This window comes from Protopterus annectens, chromosome 16.part0, assembly GCF_019279795.1.
Source record: "Protopterus annectens isolate FY-2018-M chromosome 16.part0, PAN1.0, whole genome shotgun sequence".
Lineage (NCBI taxonomy): Eukaryota > Metazoa > Chordata > Ceratodontiformes > Protopteridae > Protopterus > Protopterus annectens.
This window is the reverse complement of record NC_056750.1, coordinates 483,267,543-483,287,797: the sequence shown is the minus strand read 5'-3', so window position 1 is coordinate 483,287,797 and position 20,255 is coordinate 483,267,543. Positions and strand designations below refer to the sequence as shown.

The 20,255-nt window shown below is 40.7% G+C and overlaps 1 protein-coding gene across 4 annotated transcripts in view; it reads left to right on the top strand.

Annotated features, from left to right (window-relative positions):
- MVB12B (multivesicular body subunit 12B) overlaps positions 1–20,255 on the top strand; it is a 1,443,639-nt gene that overhangs the window by 485,367 nt on the left and 938,017 nt on the right. For all 4 annotated transcript variants that reach the window (XM_044058226.1, XM_044058224.1, XM_044058227.1 and 1 more), the window contains one exon: positions 12,523–12,619. In XM_044058226.1, coding sequence (XP_043914161.1) covers positions 12,523–12,619 — 97 coding nt within the window. The remainder of the gene's footprint in view (positions 1–12,522; positions 12,620–20,255) is intronic.

The following is a 20,255-nucleotide window of genomic DNA, read 5'->3' as shown; positions in this document are numbered from 1 at the left end:
TGCAGTGTGCTCCTTTTGAGAGAGTAGACCACCTAGTTAAAAATAATAATGGCAATGTTGCTGTGAGAACTCTGCCACTTCCAATAAGCTGCATCAGTAATCATTCAGTTGTGGTACTCTTAATTGCCCCTTGCTTTCATCCACAGACTGTCCCCAACACGGAGATGTGTGATGATCTCCTGTTATATGTGATTACTGTGGACATTTTTTCATTCCATATTTGGTGGTGTAGTTCAGCTTGCTGCTGTAGGCACTCTACCTCTAAATAATCTCTGTAGTTAATAAAACTTAAAAAAAAAAATGAAATTATGTGGTCAGTATTTACCACTGGCCTCAGATGAATTAAATTTTGTTTGGATCATGGTTATTCTTGTTATCAGTATAAAGTTAAGTTTCACATGCTACATTTTTCATCTTTTTTTGGCATTTAAAATTCATCCTGTTGCATACCTCTCAACGTGGAATCATCAAAACTCTGGAAAAAGGCCTATGAAAAGTAGGTACAACTGGCCAAATATCTAGATGCTGATTAACATAGAAATTGCATGCATAATTATGTAACCCCGCCCACTTCAGTGGAATTGTGGGATACTAGCATTCAAACGCAAATTGAAAAACAGACAAAATGTGGTCCCGCCAAAGTAAATGAAAACAAAAACAGTGAAACAAAATAGTCCTATCACACACACAGAGTAATACAAAGTATCATTACCTTTCCACAAGTATACATTAGTACAAATGCACTGCTCAAATCCTTGAAGCCCTTCACAGTTTGCTCCATCTCCTGGAAAGTGTAATGTTTTTGCAATGAAACAGTGAAAATCACATCCACTAAACAATACTGAACATTACAGTTAAACATTTTCAAGTCTTCATAAAATGTACAGCAATGCAAAATAACCAGATGGCAATGCTACAAGTGTCCTGGCCCCTTCAGCTTTTGTTCCACATTAACTTCACCCTTGCTTCAAAATCATAGAGAGTGACTATGAGTATTGTAGTAGAATACTGTACCTACATACTTAACATAAGCAATCAGCAGTAGGAAGTTGAAACTTATTAATAGTTTAAGCAACTGCATAATGTGAGATGAATCAGCAACAGGACATTTTTCTAAAAACAGATTTCAGTCTTGTCCATTATGGCTGTAACAGTAAAGCAGATAAGCAGTCAGTGCATTGTGATAGTAAATAGAAAAAAAAAACATCCTTTCAACAATGCAGACATCCCACCATTAGAATGAATTAAAGAATTGGAAAAAAAAACTGAACCCAAAAATAAGGGAATTCAAAATTTGCTACAGCCCTAGCTACCAAGTGAGAAATATCAAAGTTACATAACTATCATAACAGATTTGTTTTAAAAAAATGCAGATCTGAGAGAGAAATTGTCATTATTAAATCAACATTAATGACATTTGACAGCTTTCTGCAGAGAAAAGCAACTAGTACAGTAGGTGGGCACACAATATATATAACTTATTGCACCCACACACCCATTTCCATGTTATGCCATAAGGACATTTTCCACTTTTGTCTGGTTTATCATAGTTTTTGCAGTGATGTGACCTGACACACTGTAATTTTTGAGTTTTAGTACTTAACTGTTGTGTTTTTTTTTTTTTATCATTTCAGAAGTCAGAAAAACACATTTATGCAGTATTTACATGTACTTATTAACTCATTAATTTTATACTGCCTTTTGAGTTCATTGCCCAGTTTTCGCTTATGACTCCGGTGACATGCAAATTAGACATGATACCATCTGGTAACTGGAGTGATACCAAAGTCCAGCATAGCTCCGCCTTACGAGGCATCCCCCTTTTACCAACAAACATCGACAGCATCATTCCCGAGCAAAGGGAAACTGAGAGCTATGTATATTGTAAGGCTTTCCTACCACACACCCACACACACACACACACACACACAAACACACACAAAGTGTTTTAGACTGCGAACAACAACAACTTGAAAATCTAGAAGACTGGTGGTTACACTAACCATAATCCGCCACCCATGTGTTAAGTGAAGAAAGAGTTCAGCCACCCAGCCTTATAATTTCACAAAAAAGGATAGAGTACTAATAGCAGAAATTAACTTAACAGTAAAACCACCACAACCAGTCAAATTCAACTGTTTCCCGTCCTGAAAAAAAAGACCTGACATTTTCATTCATGCATACTTAAATGACCTTTCAGTGTTTGCCACCAATTCGTTAGTGCTACACTCCTTTAGTCATCAAGGTGTGATACTATTTAGCAGTGGTGGATGCCCAGGAATTGTAGTTTTAAGTTTTCATTGACTAACTTGCTGAACAGGGACTGTGTATCATCTATTGAAAACTAAATGGATTTAGCACCTTCAGCGCATGTGGTTTATGCTTACGTCATCATGCACGCCTATGGGATATGCCGGCGATGCATGATGACATCAGTGGTTGTTAAAAATGTAAATAAAACAAAAAAACTAAATCGGAATTTGAAGGGGCCACTTGGAAATTCGTGTCACCCTATTTTGCCCAAAAAAACCCAGAGAATACTGAGGAATTCGGAACAGTTGAAAGATATGTCCTTGTCTTCTACTATAAGATTTAGAAGTTCCTTTCAGGAAGAGCAGGTCTGTCTTATGACCTGGGAGGAGAATGAAAGGTTTCTTCACTGGGGTCTTAGGACAGGCTAGCCCTAACGGGAGACAAATACATATCTTGCATAGCCTTTCAGTCCTTGCAATGTTGACATTCTGCATATTTAGCAGGGAATTTAACTTGTTTTGTCTACTTTATTATGATAGATCCACCAATGGCTCCTACCATTCTAGGGTATTTGACTTGCTTATTCCCTATTTCATCAACTTGGAGCAGGATCTGCCTCGCCTGACCTTGGGAAGCAGCTCATAATGTCACTAAGTCAGTGATTGGGGATACTTGAGACTGAGACGTCATCTTTTTAGACTTTCTTCCTAAATTCCGAACCAAGCTGAGTTTGTTGGTCTTGAGTGAGGAAGGGTGCTCAGGTGTGCATGAGTCTGTGGCTCAGATATGAGGTAATAACATGGCTCTTTGATTCTTGGTGGGAATTTTAGTTGTGGGTCTGGGATCTTGGGGACTGTGCTGGGATGCCAGTGCCAAGTCTGCCATAGAACTTTTCTCCTTACTTGCTACCTGTGGCGTGTCTTTGGTCGCACTGAGAGGGTCTTGTTCCATTTTGTACCCATCACGCACTTGCCTCATGGTGCAGTGATCATGTGCTCCATTCCTTGTTTAGAGCTGTTAAAAGGTCTGTGATCTGTTTCCTACTTGGACTCCCTGTGGCAAGCTGAGAGTTGTGAAGCCCTTGTTTTTGAGACAGGCAAATCAAGGAAATGCTCCAGTTTATTCTTCCTTTAAGATAGCCTTTTTATTTGGGTATTTCTTACTGCTCATGAGGTTTAGCATGATTTGGTCACCACCCACTTCCCTCTGTCTGGGTTAGCTCAGTTAGTACGGAGCCATAAGGAACATGGGTCTTCATCTTTTATTTTATTTTGTTTTGCTTCTGTTTATCGGGTTTGTTCAACTGGGTTTAGTCAAAACAGTTTTTCAGCCCTGGAGCCAGGGAGCCAGCCTTTAAGAATATTGTATTGAAAGCTGGAGGTACTCAGTCTGCTGATGTGGCCCTCAGCTGACAGGAGGGTTTTACTGTGAAAGCATCCTAAAGCCAATTTTGGATATCTTTGCTATGCACTACCTTTTTAATCTTTATGCGAGAATTGGGGGTGGGGTAAGCTCCTTCCAGTCATAGTTCCAGAAGGCCGGCCATTTTGTTATTGCTGAAGCTTTGTGGACTGTAAGGAATGTCTTCTAGCAGAGCCATCACACACTGCAAACTTTATGGTGTTAGCTGGTTGTTACTAGTCCCTACATTTGTGGACAGTTTTCCTACCAAGCCTAGGGTGGATGTCTCTTTCTGCATCACATCCCAAAACTGTTGACATACGTTTGGAGCACTCACCTTGGCTCATTTCAGTTCTGGGATTTATGTATCTTTAACTGGATTGTTGCATTGGCTATGGGGCATTTTAGTGTCACAACCCTAGACTAAACAGTGATGGCAGGTAATGCAGTTTGTTCAGATGTTATAGGCCAATCATATTAATGGCTTGCCCTTCACTTGTTGAAACTAAGGGCAGGTCTTTCAATCGGTTTTGCTGATGGGGCTTCATCTGCCTTGGTTTGACAATTCAGTCCATGGTGTGGTAAACCTATAAAACAAGGCGGTATCAGGACTTGCCCCTTTACAATAGCTGCTCACTTAATGCCTGGCCTATTTTAATCAGTTTATTGGCTCATAGAGGTAGTACATCAATAAAAGGCAAGTTTGCTAGTATTTTAGTTGAGTAGTGTTTTGTTTTTACTATAGTTTTATTTAATATACTTAGATGTGTATGTGTGCACACAGTAGTGCAGCGGTTAGCTTTGTTACTTCATAGCAAGAGGTTCTCCAGTTAGATTCTCGGCTGGGGTGCCTTCGTTGCGAAGTCTCCATGTCCTCTCTGCAGTTATGTGGGTTTCCTACCATATTCCAAAGACATGCAGTAAGTGGATTAGACACACTACATTGATCGTAGGTGATAGTGTGCGCGAGTGAGTAGTATGAATGAATTACCACGTCAGGGCTAGCCAACTGGCTTGAGATGATTGTCACTGCTGAAGTGACAGACCAACCCCATGTGCAAAAGGGGTTGAGGATGGTTGGATGGATACAAACACATACAATATTTTATATATATATATATATATATATATATATATATATATATATTATTATTATAGGTTTGCAATCAAAATGTGGAAATGCAGTTCAAAAATGGGTTGGTTGTATGTGTGTTTTACCAATGCTCGTAATATCGAACTGAAAATATATAACTTCATATTAGAGAAAGTGAGTATATATTCGCTAATATGAAGTTGACATTTTGAATTGAGATCGTAGTACAGTGCAGATCGGGAAATGTTCCCTTTTCCTCACTGTAGTGCTATCTCTGAATTGGTATATATAGTATACAAGGGGTGGGGAGGTTGCAGGGCGGCTCGATCCCTGCAGAAACATTAACAGTAACATGGACTTTTGACATTGGAACTTCGGTGTTTGAATGTTGATTGCCCTGGTTACCATTACTAACACTTTTGATACTTCGGTATTGCCAAAGTCAGACAAACAAGTTGGTAATTTTGTTGAAAACCATTTTCAGTTTCAACATTTTTATAGTAAACATACATACATACATACATACATACATACATATATATCTATCTATCTCTGTACACAGTGGATGTAAAAAGTTTACACACCCCTGCTAAAATGCCAGGTTTTTGTGATTAAAAAAATGAGACCACAATAAATCATTTCAAAGCTTTTCCCACCTTTAATGTGACCTATAACCTGTACAATTCAATTGAAAAACAAACAAATCTATTAGGGGAAAAATATAAAAAAATAAAAAATGTTACAATAAGCTGACTGCATAAGTGTGCACACCCTTTAAACTAATACTTTGTTGCAGCACCTTTTGATTTAATTTAAGCATACCGAAAAACAAATGTACAATGATAGAAAGATGTTCTGTGCTAAGACACAAACCACTGCTCAATTGAATCCCAAAAACTTATGGACAAGTATTAAATTTTTCCTCCACCCCAGTAAACCTCAAACTCCTAATCCCTACCCTAACTTCAATGACCAAGAGCCCACCTCTCTCCTTCACCAGTTTTTTATAGACTCTCTCAGAAAATTGACTAATAAAAGCCAGAATCCTCAGAAAATTGACTAATAAAAGCCAGAATCCCCCCCTGATGTCATCAACCCAGTCTGTAAATAAAATAAGGTTCTCTCTCAACCCTATTTCCACTTCCTACATAGTCTGTGCTTCTCAGTCTTAAACCCTGTTCTCCCTCTGCTGACAAGCTCCCTCCTCATTTCCTCAAGCTTGCAGCAATCTCCATCGCCTATCTGATCTCTATTCTTATTAATTGATCTGTTAATATTAAAGAAGCTACTGTTCCCAAAATCTGGAAATCCTTCTACATTATCCCCTTTCACAAACGTGCCAGCTTCAATGATCCCTCTAATTACAGGCGTATTGCTATACTTTCCCCACTGTCCAAGATTCTAGAAAAACTTCCTACTCCAAAACAACCTAGTCACCCCTAACCATCACGACTTTCATCCTCATCATAGCACCTCTGCAGCCCTTCTATCCTTCTCCCACACCATTGCTGAAGCTAGGAACAGCAATAATTTAGTCTCATGTCTGTTCCTAGATTTATCTAAGGCATTTGATATGGTATCTCACTCCAAATATCTGACTTAATTGGCAATCTATCCATCCATCTCAACTCTCTCATGGTTTTCCAGTTATCTTACAGACAGGCTACAATCAGTCAGATGGCAATCTTCTTGCTCTTCTTTCTTACCTATGCACACTGGCATACCCCAAGGTTCTATTCTTGGACCCCTTCTCTTCAACATGTTTATTAATGATCTCCACCCCACTCTCTAGCCTCATAGAGTATGCTGACGACTCCACCCTTATTACATGCTCCAATTCTATCGCACAACTTCAGACATATACTCAGCAATCTTTCCTTCTTGTTGAAAGCTGGCAAACTGATAATTAGCTTATCTTAAACCCCAAAACAACAAAGCTGCTTCTCTTTCTCCCCAAAAACAATGACCATCTTAAGGCTATCTTCTCTATCACTTAACTAAATAATACCATCATAAATGTAGACACACAAAATTACTAGGAATGATTGTTGATGACCAACTAAAATTTGACTTGCATATTCAACAATTAAGAAAACTAACCAAAAACTTGGCATGCTTTACCGTAATTCAGAATTCCTCTCTGATGATTCTAGACACACCTTGGCCCAAGCTTCTCTCCTTCCAATCCTTCTCTATGATTCACCAGTCCTCACCAACCGTCAGTCCAGTCTACTTTCCAAGCTAGAACAAACCTGTAATAAAATTGCCAAATTTGCAGCCAACATTTCTTATCCTACCCACCATTGTATAGCTCTCTGCAAGCTACAATGGCTTGAATTCTCCCACCATCTTAAAGTATTCCCAACTACATTTATTCCACCTCATTCTAAATAAACCCACTGCTTGTCCCTCTCTTACCAATCTAGTTACCTACTCTTCCCCCCCTCATCCCCTCTGTAGTTCAGAGAAACTTAACTAAAATCTGGAACAACCTCCCCTCTAACTTGAGAAATATCACACAAACAAATAGCTTCAAAAAAGAACTAAAACACTTCTTCCAGAAAAACTGGATCTGCTCCTGTCAGGATCCTACTTGACTCTTTTCCTCATATTTTTCTTTGCTAAATTTACTCAATCTCAAAAATTCTTCACAGCATATTACATACTACTTGTACTTGTCCTCAAATTATATGTATTTCCATACATTTCTATGATATCTCTGCATATGTTTAAATTCATGCTGTAATTTTTACTGCAATGTTTTTTTAACTAATTAATACTCTAATCTGTGTTTGCTTATGTAAAGAATTTACTTTCGGAGCTTTTCTCCTTGGGTTACTACTGCAAAGGGACATGTGCTCAGTTCAGTTAGACCAACCCGGTTAACAAATGTGAAATAAATAAAAATAAATACATAATTGCACTTTTGTCTTCTTGGGTAGAGTCTATCAGCATGGCACATTTTGATTTGGCAATATTTACCCACTCTTCCTTGCAAAAGCACTCCTAATCTGTCAGATTGCGAGGGCATCTCTTGTGCACAGCCCTCTTCGGGTCACCCCACAGACTTTCTATTGGATTTAGGTCTGGGCTCTGGCTGGGCCATTCCAAAACTTTAATTTTCTTCTGGTGAAGCCATTCGTTTGTTGATTTGGATGCATGCTTGGGGTCATTGTCGTGTTGAAAGGTGAAATTCATCTTCAGCTTTCCAGCAGATGCCTGAAGGTTTTCGGCCAAAAGTGACTGGTATTTGGAACTGTTCATAATTCCCTCCACCTTGACTAAAGCCCCAGTTCCAGCTGAAGAAAAGCAAACCCCAAAGCATGATACTGCCACCACCATGCTTCATTGTGGGGGGATGGTGTTCTTTTGGTGATGTGAAGTGTTATTTTTGCACCAAATGTACCTTTTGGAATTGTAGCCAAAAAGTTCAACCTTGGTCTCATCAGACCATAACACATTTTTCCACATGCTTTTGGGAGATTTGATGTATTGTTTTGCAAATTTTAGCTGGGCCTGGATGTTTTTCTGTGTAAGAAAATGCTTTTGTTTTGCAACCCTACCCCATAGCCCAGACATATGGAGAATACGGGAGATTGTTGTCACATGTAGTACACAACCAGCACTTGCCAGAAAGTCCTCCAGCTCCTTCACTGTTGCTGCAGCCACCCTGATCAGTTTTCGTCTAGTCTTTTTATCAATTTTGGAGGGACGTCCAGTTCCTTGAAAAGTCACTGTTGTCTCATATTTTCTCCACTTTTTGAAGTCGGTCTTCACTGTGTTCCATGGTATATACATTGCTGTGGAAATTTTTTTGTACCCTTCTGACTGATACCTTACAGTGAGATCCCTTTGATGTTTTGTAAGCTCTCTGTGAACCATGGCTTTTGCAGTAGCAGGCAACTGAGTAAATGTCAGGAAAATCCTACTAGGACAGCTGAACTTTATTTGGGGTTAATCAGTCTCTTTAATTGATGGCAGATGTGTATCCAAGAAGACTGAATGCTGTAATTAAATCAAAAGGTGCTTCAGCAAAGTATTAATGTAAGGGTGTGCACACTTATGCAACCAGCTTATTGTATGTTTTTTATTTTTTATATTTTTCCCCTAACATATCTGTTTGTTTTTACTTGAATTGTACAGATTATAGGTCAAATTAAAGGTGGGAAAAGTTTTGAAATGATTTATTGTGGTCTCATTGCTTTGTAGCACCAAAACCTGGCATTTTAACAGGGGTGTGTTTACTTTTTCTATCCACTGTGTGTGTGTGTGTGTGTGTGTGTGTATATATATATATATATATATGGGTCTACTTTGTTTCGTTGATTCTCATTTCACTGAATTTCACCCCCCCTACCACATAGCTGAAAACACAAATAACTGAAAATTCAATGCCCTTTTCCCCACTGTAGTTCGATCCTGCAGTTAGTATATATATCTATATATATATATATATATATATATATATATATATATATATATATGGTTAGGGGGTGTGGAGCATACCCCCCACTTATTTTGAGAACATATTGTCTTCCAGAAAAAGTTAGTCATTGGTGTTGTAACTATGCATGTCTATTGTTTAAAATGTATTGTTTTGAAGTTTTTGGTAAAATACAAAATAAAACAAGGTGGGGGCTGTGCCCCTCACACATACCATAACCATATATGATAACTCCAGGATCGCATCGTTTGTTTGTGTCTTTTGGCTTTTCCTGGTTAGGGGTCACCACAGCGGAACTCCGGTCCGCTAATGATTGGCAGTTGATTTTTACGTGCTGAGTTGCCAGCCCTATCGCACAACCTTCAATGAAGGTACGCCTATTCACGCATGTCGCCACGCAGAAGACGCTCTAGCTGAGAGTCGAATCGGTCAACGTCTTACTGTGAGGCGACAACACTACTGCAGCACCACCACCGCATCGCACTACAGTGGGGAAAAGGGCTTCTACCTTTAATTTGCCTTACAGTACTCTACACAGTGCCATATATACTAAGTTCAGTTCAGTGAAATGAGTTTTCAGTAATTTGAGTTTTCAGCGAGGTTGTCTGGGTGTACTGAAATTCAGTGAAATGAGATTCAACTAAACAAAGTAGACCCATATACATATATATATATATATGTGTGTGTGTGTGTATGTATGTATGGGGGTCATAACCTTCTTTGAACGTGAGTTTGGTTGACATCTGTTTATTGAACAGAACTTGGTCGACCAGTATGCGAGATTGAACAATTCTTAGGTCTGGGGAATGTCGTTTTACTAATATTGTGCACTCTCTGAGTTAGTCTGTAGAACTGCCAAGGGGTATGAGGAATGCAGCCTCACACATTGAGATGTGGGGAAGCTTGCACCCTGCAAAAATATTATGTTCTTGTTTCTTTATTTTTTAATTCACTATGCTTTTTGCTTGGTACATGCATAGTAATATTTTGACATTTGCGGTTTTCAAAACATTTTTTGCTGACATTGTGAATATAGATGTTCTGTGTTATTCAGTCGTTTATTGCATGTGCACGCACACACGAGTGTATGTGCACACGTACATATTATGTGAGGATTTATGACATTTCCTCAAAAAGTCAACATTGAATCTATTATCAAACTTTAAACATTCAAACATAAAGAGGTAGATGTACATTTAAAATCCAAGATTGCACTGTATTGGGTAAAGGACAAACTTACCAATCCCTGCTGTTTTGAGATCTCCAGGGATATTTGGCAGTATGTTTTCAGCTGATTTTTGATCAGCTGAGGCAACTTTCTCGCTTTTTGACAAAATGACTGGCTAGTATTTTCCTGGAGATAAAACAGAGGGGATTGGGAAATCTATCCTTTACTCAATGTAGTGCAATCTTGGATTTGTATGTATAATTTGCAGGGGATGTGGGAGTTACATGGGAGCTGACCCCCCCCCCCCCCGCAAAAAGTATATATTTTTTTCTCTTTAGGTTTGAACATTTAACTTTGATGGGAAGAGGTTTGATCTTGACTTTTTGAAGAAATTTTATAAATCCTTATATAATATGCCTGTACGTGCATGCACACACATACATATTTTTGTGTGTAGTGCATTGGCGCCTGTTGGGGTACCAAATCTTTATTGTTGTATCTTCATTTATAGGACAGTGTTGACTAATGGCTAGGAAATTAACTGGTGCAAATAGATGATGTGTGTTTTACATAGTTGACAGGTTTCACTATGGTCTGTTATGTGTATGCTGTTCTTGAATGAAGCAACTTCGAAGAACAAAGCTGCTAAATTCCAGTTGGTGGAGGGGATGAACATAATCTTAGGACCCATCAGGAAGAGTCATGTTATAGGTCAAATTATAGGATAGGAAAGGAAAGTATCTGTTAATAGTGGCAGAGGGATATTTTTTTATTTTTATTGTTCCAGTGCATGCTTAGATTTTTGACACTATTGAATGTTAACCAGTTACCTCTCCACTGATAATTACCCTGTTACTGTTGAGGGATAAGAAGTTTTGTTCCCTTTCTGACTGCTGGCCATCAGTTCCCTGTAATTTGTTGGCTGGTTTGTTCCTTTATGTTGAAAACAGTTTCCTTGAGAGGTGAGAACAAATCACAAAGACTGGCAACAGTCAATGCTTTTTCTTCATATTCCCTTGTCCCATTGCTGGTGACTGATGTGATCACCACTGTCATCATGGACTTTCCCAGCCATGCCCTCACACAATATTTGTGATTATAAACATGCACGCGCACACACACAACCTCGGAGGACACCCTTCACTGGCTTGGCTGGACAAGCTCATACCCTCTGTCTTCTGCCGTATGCATTGTCCATTGCCTGCAAGTATCCATCTGCATGGTGGCAGTCATCTGACTAGAAATGCTTATCCGTCTCCCCGGATAGTCAATCTAACATTGGTCACTCATTCCCACCCAGTGTGTCATTTGAGAAATTTCCAAAAAAACACAGATAACATTGGTTTCTTTGGTCCTGTACATTTTTCTGTATGGTTTCTTGCAACCAGATTTTCATTAATGCTAATGGTTTCTTTAAGTTCCTAATTGTTCTGGAATCTCTTCAAAGCAGAATGTTTTTGCATACACTTGACTGCAACCCTAATTGTTTTGTATGCAACATCACTATTTCTTTAGCTATGAACTTCAGTGCCACATGAAAGCTACATGGACAGTGATAATCAGACATTTAAAACCTGTTGGAATGTGAATATTTTAAAATGCATAACTTGTGTGGTGTTACTTTAAGAATTTGCTAGCTTCTTTAGTTCTGAATTCTAAATTCAGGTAAGTTTACATTGCAGCACAGGTCTGCCACAAGCACAGTATGTTCGTGTGTAAGGAAACTTTATTGTGCTTCTAACATATTTAACTAATGGACCACATGTACTTTCTGTCATGATAATCTCAAAACTCTTCTGTAACCTCCATGTGCCATAGTGGTCTCCATTGTGACCTCAATTATAGCACTGCCACTGTTTATCATTCTTTATGCCTCTTGCACTAATGATCCCCCATGAGAAGGTGGCTTTGTAGCTCATTGAGCTGTCCTACTATCAGCCTAATGCAGATTTTGTGTAATAAATAGAAATGAACTGCAGAGGTAGAAATGTAAATAAAAATGGACACATCTGTATTTTGTATCGTGCTTGCAGCGCATTAATCATTGTAAGAGGTTCACAGCACACAGTAGGTTTGTAATCAACCTGCAATAAATGTCAGCATGAGCTTTCATTTAACGCCTTGTTTTTGTTTTGTTCCCTGTCTCTGTCCTGCTGTGTAAAGAGCCATTTGGGTAACGTTCTGGTAGATATGAAGCTGATCGATATCAAAGATACGCTTCCTGTAGGCTTCATTCCAATTCAGGAAACGATGGACACACGTGAGTAACTTTTGGGTAATCACTAAAGTTATTAGTGAAGTGTTTGGTTTCAACAGTTGGTGCACTTTTTTTATTTTTTTAATTTAATTTGTTTATAAGCACCTTTATGGTGTTGCATCCTGGTGTGCTGAGCCATGCTGCTTTTGGATCCATTTAAAGTTTTAGTAATGCATCTACATTCCTGGTAACTGTGTTCTCATTTTCACTCTTTTTTTCTGATGTTCATTATATGTAACCTTGCCATTACAGTGTTATTTTTTCTGCTTTTTATTTGTCTAAGTCTGTTAACAAGGCTAGTTTAAATATGCAGTTGATTCATTTGCTCTGGGCCTTTTTTATTATATTGCATGTACTGTGTAGTGCAGTTTAGAAGGCCCATCAGGATAGATCATTCTGTTTAGGCTAATCTACTCACTGTGCCTTACATGCTTTCATTAATACTAGCTGTAGAACCGTTCCTCAGACTTTCCCAATATGTCTGCCTTAGCCTGTTCTTGAAATTTCTCAACAATTTCAGGAAATTTACCCATGATTGTTCTTGCTTTGTGTCCACCACCCTTAACAAAAATAATTGCTTTCTGTTCTCCTTCCTTCCTCTTCAGTTTCAGACATGCTGTTTGCATTTTGACTATGGCTTTTAAAAAGTTCCTCTTCTCTCCAGTTGGCCTGGCTGCTAGAGTGTTGCCTTGTGTCTTTTCCCTCCTCCCCCTCATCCAACACCTTATAAGAGCATCTGGGAATATGCTTATATGGTTCTTACACTGCTGACCTGCAGATGTTCATCGTGCATACAGCTGCAGTCATAACAGATGGGTTCTCCTGCCGTCAGGCGGGTCCTCGGTCGGCCGAATTCCAAAGTCTAGGTCCGGCGTCGGTTGTCGTTGCTTCTTCCCTGACGTCAGTGCGACAGGGGTATAAAGGAACCAGCCGACGCCATTTTCTTCAGTCTTTCTTGCCGCACGGTGCCCGAAGCAGAAGTAGTTCGCAAGTGCCGGTCGGCCAGCTCCTGAGATTACAAAAATTTGGAAACCGAAGTCTTCTTAAAAGCTAAGTACCCCGTTGGGGAAACTTTTCTTGCCTCAGACCGATGTCAGACAAAGTTAATAATTGTATTTCTTGTGGGAAGCAAATACTGCATAAGGATTTCCATTCCCTCTGTATACCTTGTTTAGGCCCAGACCACGACGTCTCGGTCTGTCGTTTTTGTGCTACATTCAACAAACGCACTATTAAGCTTCGGGCGGAGTTCGCCCAGCATTATTTTGGGAAAGCATTTAACTATACTATGACGTCGGATACTCTGACTCCGGTTATGTCTAAAAAACGCAAAGACAAGGACCGGCACACGAGGTCCGTGGCCTCTACCGACACCACGCCAAAGCCGACTATACGTGGTCTGGTTCTCAGCGAGGCGCCTACTCAGCCCCTGACTACCGATGACACTTCTTTGACGGTGTCTCCTGTGCCCGAGGTCGCAGGCTCCTCGGCCCACACCCCGACTACAGATACCGAAGCCACTCTTGGCGTTGAAACTCAGAATGTGGACAGGTCCACCTCCACTCAAAGTGTCTTCAGACCTTCCTCTTCTTTCTCCATCAAGGCTTTCACAAAGTCTAAAGCAACCATGCACTCTAAGAGACCAGCTACACAGGGCCCATCTCCAGGCCCCATGCCTAAGAAACAGATGCTTAAAATGGCTGAGGATTTAATTACTCTTATCAGAGGTTCTCAGCCCCACGGACAAAGGCCCAGAGTGGAGGAAGATTCCCCCTCCTCTGATCAGGGCTCCATTATTTCAGAGCACTCTGATGATCAGGAACATTCTTACTCCCCTTTTGAAGACTCTGATGCAGAGGAGTCCATCCCTTCTGTCTCCCAGAGGATTACTCATTTGGGGAAACTTTGCATACCTTAAGGGAACACTTCCACTGGGAAGGCCAAAATTATTCAGATTCCAAGAAAAGGCTCAGGGAATTTCTCTTGCTACCTCAGCACAGGCCTCTGGCTATACCTCCTGTCTTGGACATCCTAGATGATGTTTACTCGGAGGCTTGCCTTAACCCGGACTCTCTACCTCCAGCTCCAGTTAAGCCTGACAGGTACTACAGGGTTCTTGACTCACACCAATTTCTATACAAAAGCCATGCTGCTGACCCAGAAACCATCTCACAGGGCCCCAAGGGAGTTAAGGCCTCCATTGCTAATAATCCATTACCTTCCGAGAGAGACTCCAGATCCTTAGAAAGGTGGGGAAAAAAGGTATATACCTCGGCTACCTTATCCATGAGGGCCTTAAACTGTCAGTTTCATATGCTAAAATACCAACAGTTTTTGTTATCACAATTGAAAAGTAAAATGTCACAACCTGAACAACCAGACTTGAAGGAGTTTCAGGATTTGATGCATCACAATTGAAAAGTAAAATGTCACAACCTGAACAACCAGACTTGAAGGAGTTGCAGGATTTGATGCATAGTGCAGAACAAGTGGGTAAGCATACCTTACAATGTGGTTTTGATGCTCTAGAGGCCTCATGTAGAGCTGCTGTTACAGGATCAGTCATACGTAGGCATGCCTGGCTCAAGGAACAAGCCTTGCCTGATCATGTCAAAGCTAAATTACTAGACGCCCCTCTTCAAAAGGATGTACTATTTGGTGCTAATGCTGAGGAGGTGTTAAGGAAAATGGAGGAAAAGGCTAAATCAATGCAAACTGTGAAAGAACTTCTGCAGGTACAACCCCCACGTTTTAGTAGAAATTGGCCTTCCAAAAACTGGTCCTTTCCTGCCACAGACAGACCCCAAAGAGGAAGATACAGGTGTCCGAGGGGCAGATGACAATCCCAAGGATCGTTTAGAGGCAGACAATGGCAAGCTCCTACACAAAGAGGTGGTGAGGATAACTCGCAATCTTTCAGAAAGCAAACCCAATGACTTTCCCCTTTGCATGCCAACCAAGTCTCAAATGGCAGCCCCCTTAGGAGGAAAGCTGGCATTATTTTCAAAAAATTGGCATATTGTCACAAAGGACAAATGGATCCTGGACATTATAAACAGAGGCTACAAATTCCATTTTCACACCCTTCCAAAAATGAGAGGCATGCCAAACCTGCCACACAATCAAAGGGCAGAGGCACAAAGGCAAATTTCAGATCTCATAAACATGAAAGCTATTCAAGAGGTACCTACGCACGAACAAGGTCAAGGTTTTTATTCCAAGCTATTTCTGGTGACAAGGAAGGGAAAAGATTGGAGACCTATTTTGGACCTATCCATCCTAAACACATTTCTACTCGTACCAAAATTCAAGATGCTCACTCTACAGCAACTTCTTCCCATGCTGGGCAAGGAGTCTTGGCTGGTAACATTGGACCTCAAGGAGGCATACCTGCATGTCCCAATCAGACAAAATTGCAGAAGGTACCTCGGATTTCTTGCAGGTTCAACCCATTATCAATTCTCTGCATTGCCCTTTGGCTTATCTACTGCGCCCAGAGTATTCACGAAATGCCTGGCATCAGTAATTGCCTACTGCAGACTTCAAGGGATACAAATATACCCCTATTTGGATGACTGCCTGATCCAAGCGGACAGCAAGCACATTCTTCTGAAACATCTGGCTTATGTAATAATGTTGTTGAACTCTCTGGGATGCACAGTCAACAAAAAGAAATCAAGGCTAATACCCTCCCGGAAGATAATTTTCCTGGGTGCCAATTTGGACACAAACACCCAGATGGCCTACCTCACGCCAGAGAAGCAGGGGCAACTAATTCAATACTTCAGAACACTAGCAAATTGCACCAGGCTGACTGCAAGGAAAATCCTGCAGGCTCTGGGATTCATGGCATCTTGCATCTTACTAATCCCATGTGCAAAGCTGCATATGAGGAAACTACAATGGTACCTGAAAAACATATGGTCTCAACAAAGCCACAGTTTGGAAACAATAATACCACTAATTCCATGTCTGCAAAAGGAATTTCTGTGGTGGGCTCAAGCATGTCAAACAAACACAGGTCTTCCATTCAGCAAGCCTCAAGCAAATCAAGTCATCACAACAGATGCCTCGGACTACGCCTGGGGGGCGCACATGACAGATCGGTGCATTCAGGGCAAATGGTCCCAAAAAGAAAAGCACCTTCACATCAATCAAAAAGAAATGCTAGCAGTAATAAATGCTATTATAGCTTTCAAGGACCTTCTACAACCAGGTCAACTATTGATAAGAACGGACAACACCACAGTTATGTGGTACATAAACAGGGAGGAACACATTCTTACCCCCTATGCAGACTGGCCATGTCACTTTGGAACATGGCCGTGGACTCACAAATGGAACTACAAGCACAGTACTTGCCAGGCAAGGAAAACACGCTGGCAGACAACCTAAGCAGGAATATGACAGATCCACACGAATGGAAATTGCATCCAAAAGTTTTTACAGAAATAATCCAAGAATGGGGAAGGCCAGACATAGATCTCTTTGCCTCCCACAAAAATCATCAATTGACAAAATTCTGCTCAAGGATCTTCCATCTAAAGGCCTGGAGAGTGGACGCTCTCTCTTTCAGTTGGACATCAATGACAGTTTATGCCTTCCCACCTCTTCCTCTGCTGCCCAAAGTTCTATTGAAGACCAGAGCAGACAAACCAAAGATGATTCTCATTGCTCCGGACTGGCCAAGGCAACACTGGTACCCACTCCTGAGGAGCCTGACGCATTCACCACCACGGACCCTGCCTCTAATGCCTCTTCTTCTGACTCAGCACATCTTCAAAACTCTTCACAGCCAGCTAAAAACACTCAATCTAGCCACATGGAAGATTCCTTAGCATCACAACAGGCCCTACTCTCCAAGGAGGTGCAGGATGTCATTTTGGAGGCCAGAAGGCCATCAACTAGAAAAGCTTACTCCGCAAAATGGAAACGTTTTGTGTCTGGAATGAGAAAAAGGGCCAGGATCCTGGAAAACTGAATTTACCTCAAATACTACAATATTTGGCTGAACTGCTAAGCAGTGGACTTTCTTTCACCTCCATCAAAATCCATGCCTCAGCCATTTCTGCAGAATACAACACTGATCCACCTTTATTCTCTCACCCTCTCTTAAGACAGTTCCTCAGAGGGGCTAAGAATTTAAGACCTCCAAGGAAACAACCAATATCTGCTTGGGATCTTAATTTCATTCTGGAAAAACTGACCTTGCCTCCCTTTGAGCCAGCTGCCTCATCAGATTTGCAATATTTGTCCTGGAAAACAGCTTTCCTTCTGGCTATCACCTCAGCTCGTAGAGTTTCAGAACTAGAGGCTCTCATGGCTGTCCAGCCTTTTATCATCTTCCATCAGGACAGAGTTTCCTTACGAACCAACCCATCCTTTATGCCTAAAGTGGTATCCAGGGTAACTTTAAATCAGGCCATACATTTACCTACTTTTTATCCTAATCCTCAAAACAAAGGGGAGAGATTACTACATTCCTTGGACATTCACAGACAACTGCGTTATTATTTGGACAGAACAAAGCCTTTCAGAAAATCAGAACAGCTCTTTGTGGCCTATGCGGTAGGAGCTCAAGGAAAGCCAATTTCCAAACAGACAATCTCAAAATGGATAGCCCACTGCATACGCTTTTGCTATTCCTTTCATGGCAAAACTGTACCTACAGGCATTAGAACTCATTCCACCAGGGCCACAGCCACCTCTGCAGCCTTCTTCAGAGGAGTTCCTACCAAGGATATTTTGGAAGCAGCCACTTGGAGTTCTGTGCATACCTTCTCCAAGCACTACAACCTACCATTATACACCAAATCTAGAGCAGGCTTTGCCACTGCAGTCTTGCAGGGCATTTTGGCTCCTCCAAGTTCCACCTAGTGCCTACCACCCCTTTCTTAGCTTTGGGATTCTACCCATCTGTTATGACTGCAGCTGTATGCACAATGAACATAGTACAGTTTTGTACCTACCATAAATGTAGATGTTCGAGTGCTAATACAGCTGCAGTCCAGGTTTCCCTCCCTCCTTCCCCTCTTGGGACAGGCCTATAGGCTAACACATCCTCATACAACCTGATTGGGGTATTCATTTATGATGTATTTGCTTGCAACTACTGTATTTTGATTATATTGCACTGCATTATTACACAAATTTATGTATTGCCTTCCTTCTGGGGGCATCTGACATCTGGGGCAAGAAAAACTGAAGAAAATGGCGTCGGCTGGTTCCTTTATACCCCTGTCGCACTGACGTCAGGGAAGAAGCGACGACAACTGACGCCGGACCTAGACTTTGGAATTCGGCCGACCGAGGACCCGCCTGACGGCAGGAGAACCCATCTGTTATGACTGCAGCTGTATTAGCACTCGAACATCTACATTTATGGTAGGTACAAAACTGTACTTTATTTTTGTTCCTTAGTCTTCATTTGGCTGATTGTATCTTTTGTGCTGCTGAACTATAGTTAGTCTTACTAGTGCAAGTCCACAATACCCCACTAATACCTCTGTTTGTTGCTTATTACCGATTTGCTTGTGCATTTCTTTGGAGTTTACGCTTTCTAATCAAAGTACAGGATACCACACCTGATTTACCACATATGATCATGCCACTGTTTGTTAGACCAGTTCATCATATTACATACTTCAAAACCTTAATGTACATTTCTTGTAGGGCAGCTGCATCCCACAGCGTCAAGCTGCAAATATACTACCTTTGAAGGCACACTGACTACTGTGCAGTGTGCACGTTTTTGTGTGTGTGTGTGTGTGTGTGTGTGTGTGTGTGTGTGTGTGTGTGTGTGTGTGTGTATATATATATATATATATATATATATACATATATACACATGTAGGTAGATAGATGTAGATACAGATATCTGTATATATAGATACATCTATATTGTGTGTATGTGTGTCTCTCAAAAAGCAGTGGAGAAAGGGCAAAATTCCACTCCCCACTATACAGTGATCCAACTTAAGAGAAGCCAGCAACCTGCAATGAACTGGCAATTTGATACATCATATGTTAATTTAGGAATGTTTTAATGACCATATGACCAAACACACTGCACTCGTATTGGTATGTCACAAAGTCAAAAATCAAAAAAATTGAACCCAAAGTGTTCAAGCCCAAAAGCCGGAAATACAAATATTCAAAAAAAAAAATTTCTTGTTTGGGGGGGGGGGGCTCTCCCTTATGCCCACCATGTGGCGAGGTGCAAGCTCTCTCTTACGCTGTCTGTGTGGCGATGGACAAGCGCTCCCTTATGCCGTCCTTGTGACAAGGAGCAAGCTCTCCCTTACGCCCTCTGTGATGAGGGGCAAGCTCTCCCTTACGCCCTCGGTGATGAGGGGTAAGCTCTCCCTTACGCCCTCTGTGTCGGGAGGGGCAAGCTCCCACTTAATCTCCTTGCTAATTATGCATTCCATCTCTGAGATTTCACTACAGTGGTAAAATGGCAAAATCCCTGTTCTTCTTTGTTTTGGGATTTCTCACATAAAGCCAGTAATATATAATATGCTAATTTTCAGTTGCCTGCAATTCCTTTTTTTTTCTTCCCCTTTTGACTAAATAAATGTGTGTATATATTTTTTATATATATATATATATATATATATATATATATATATATATATAT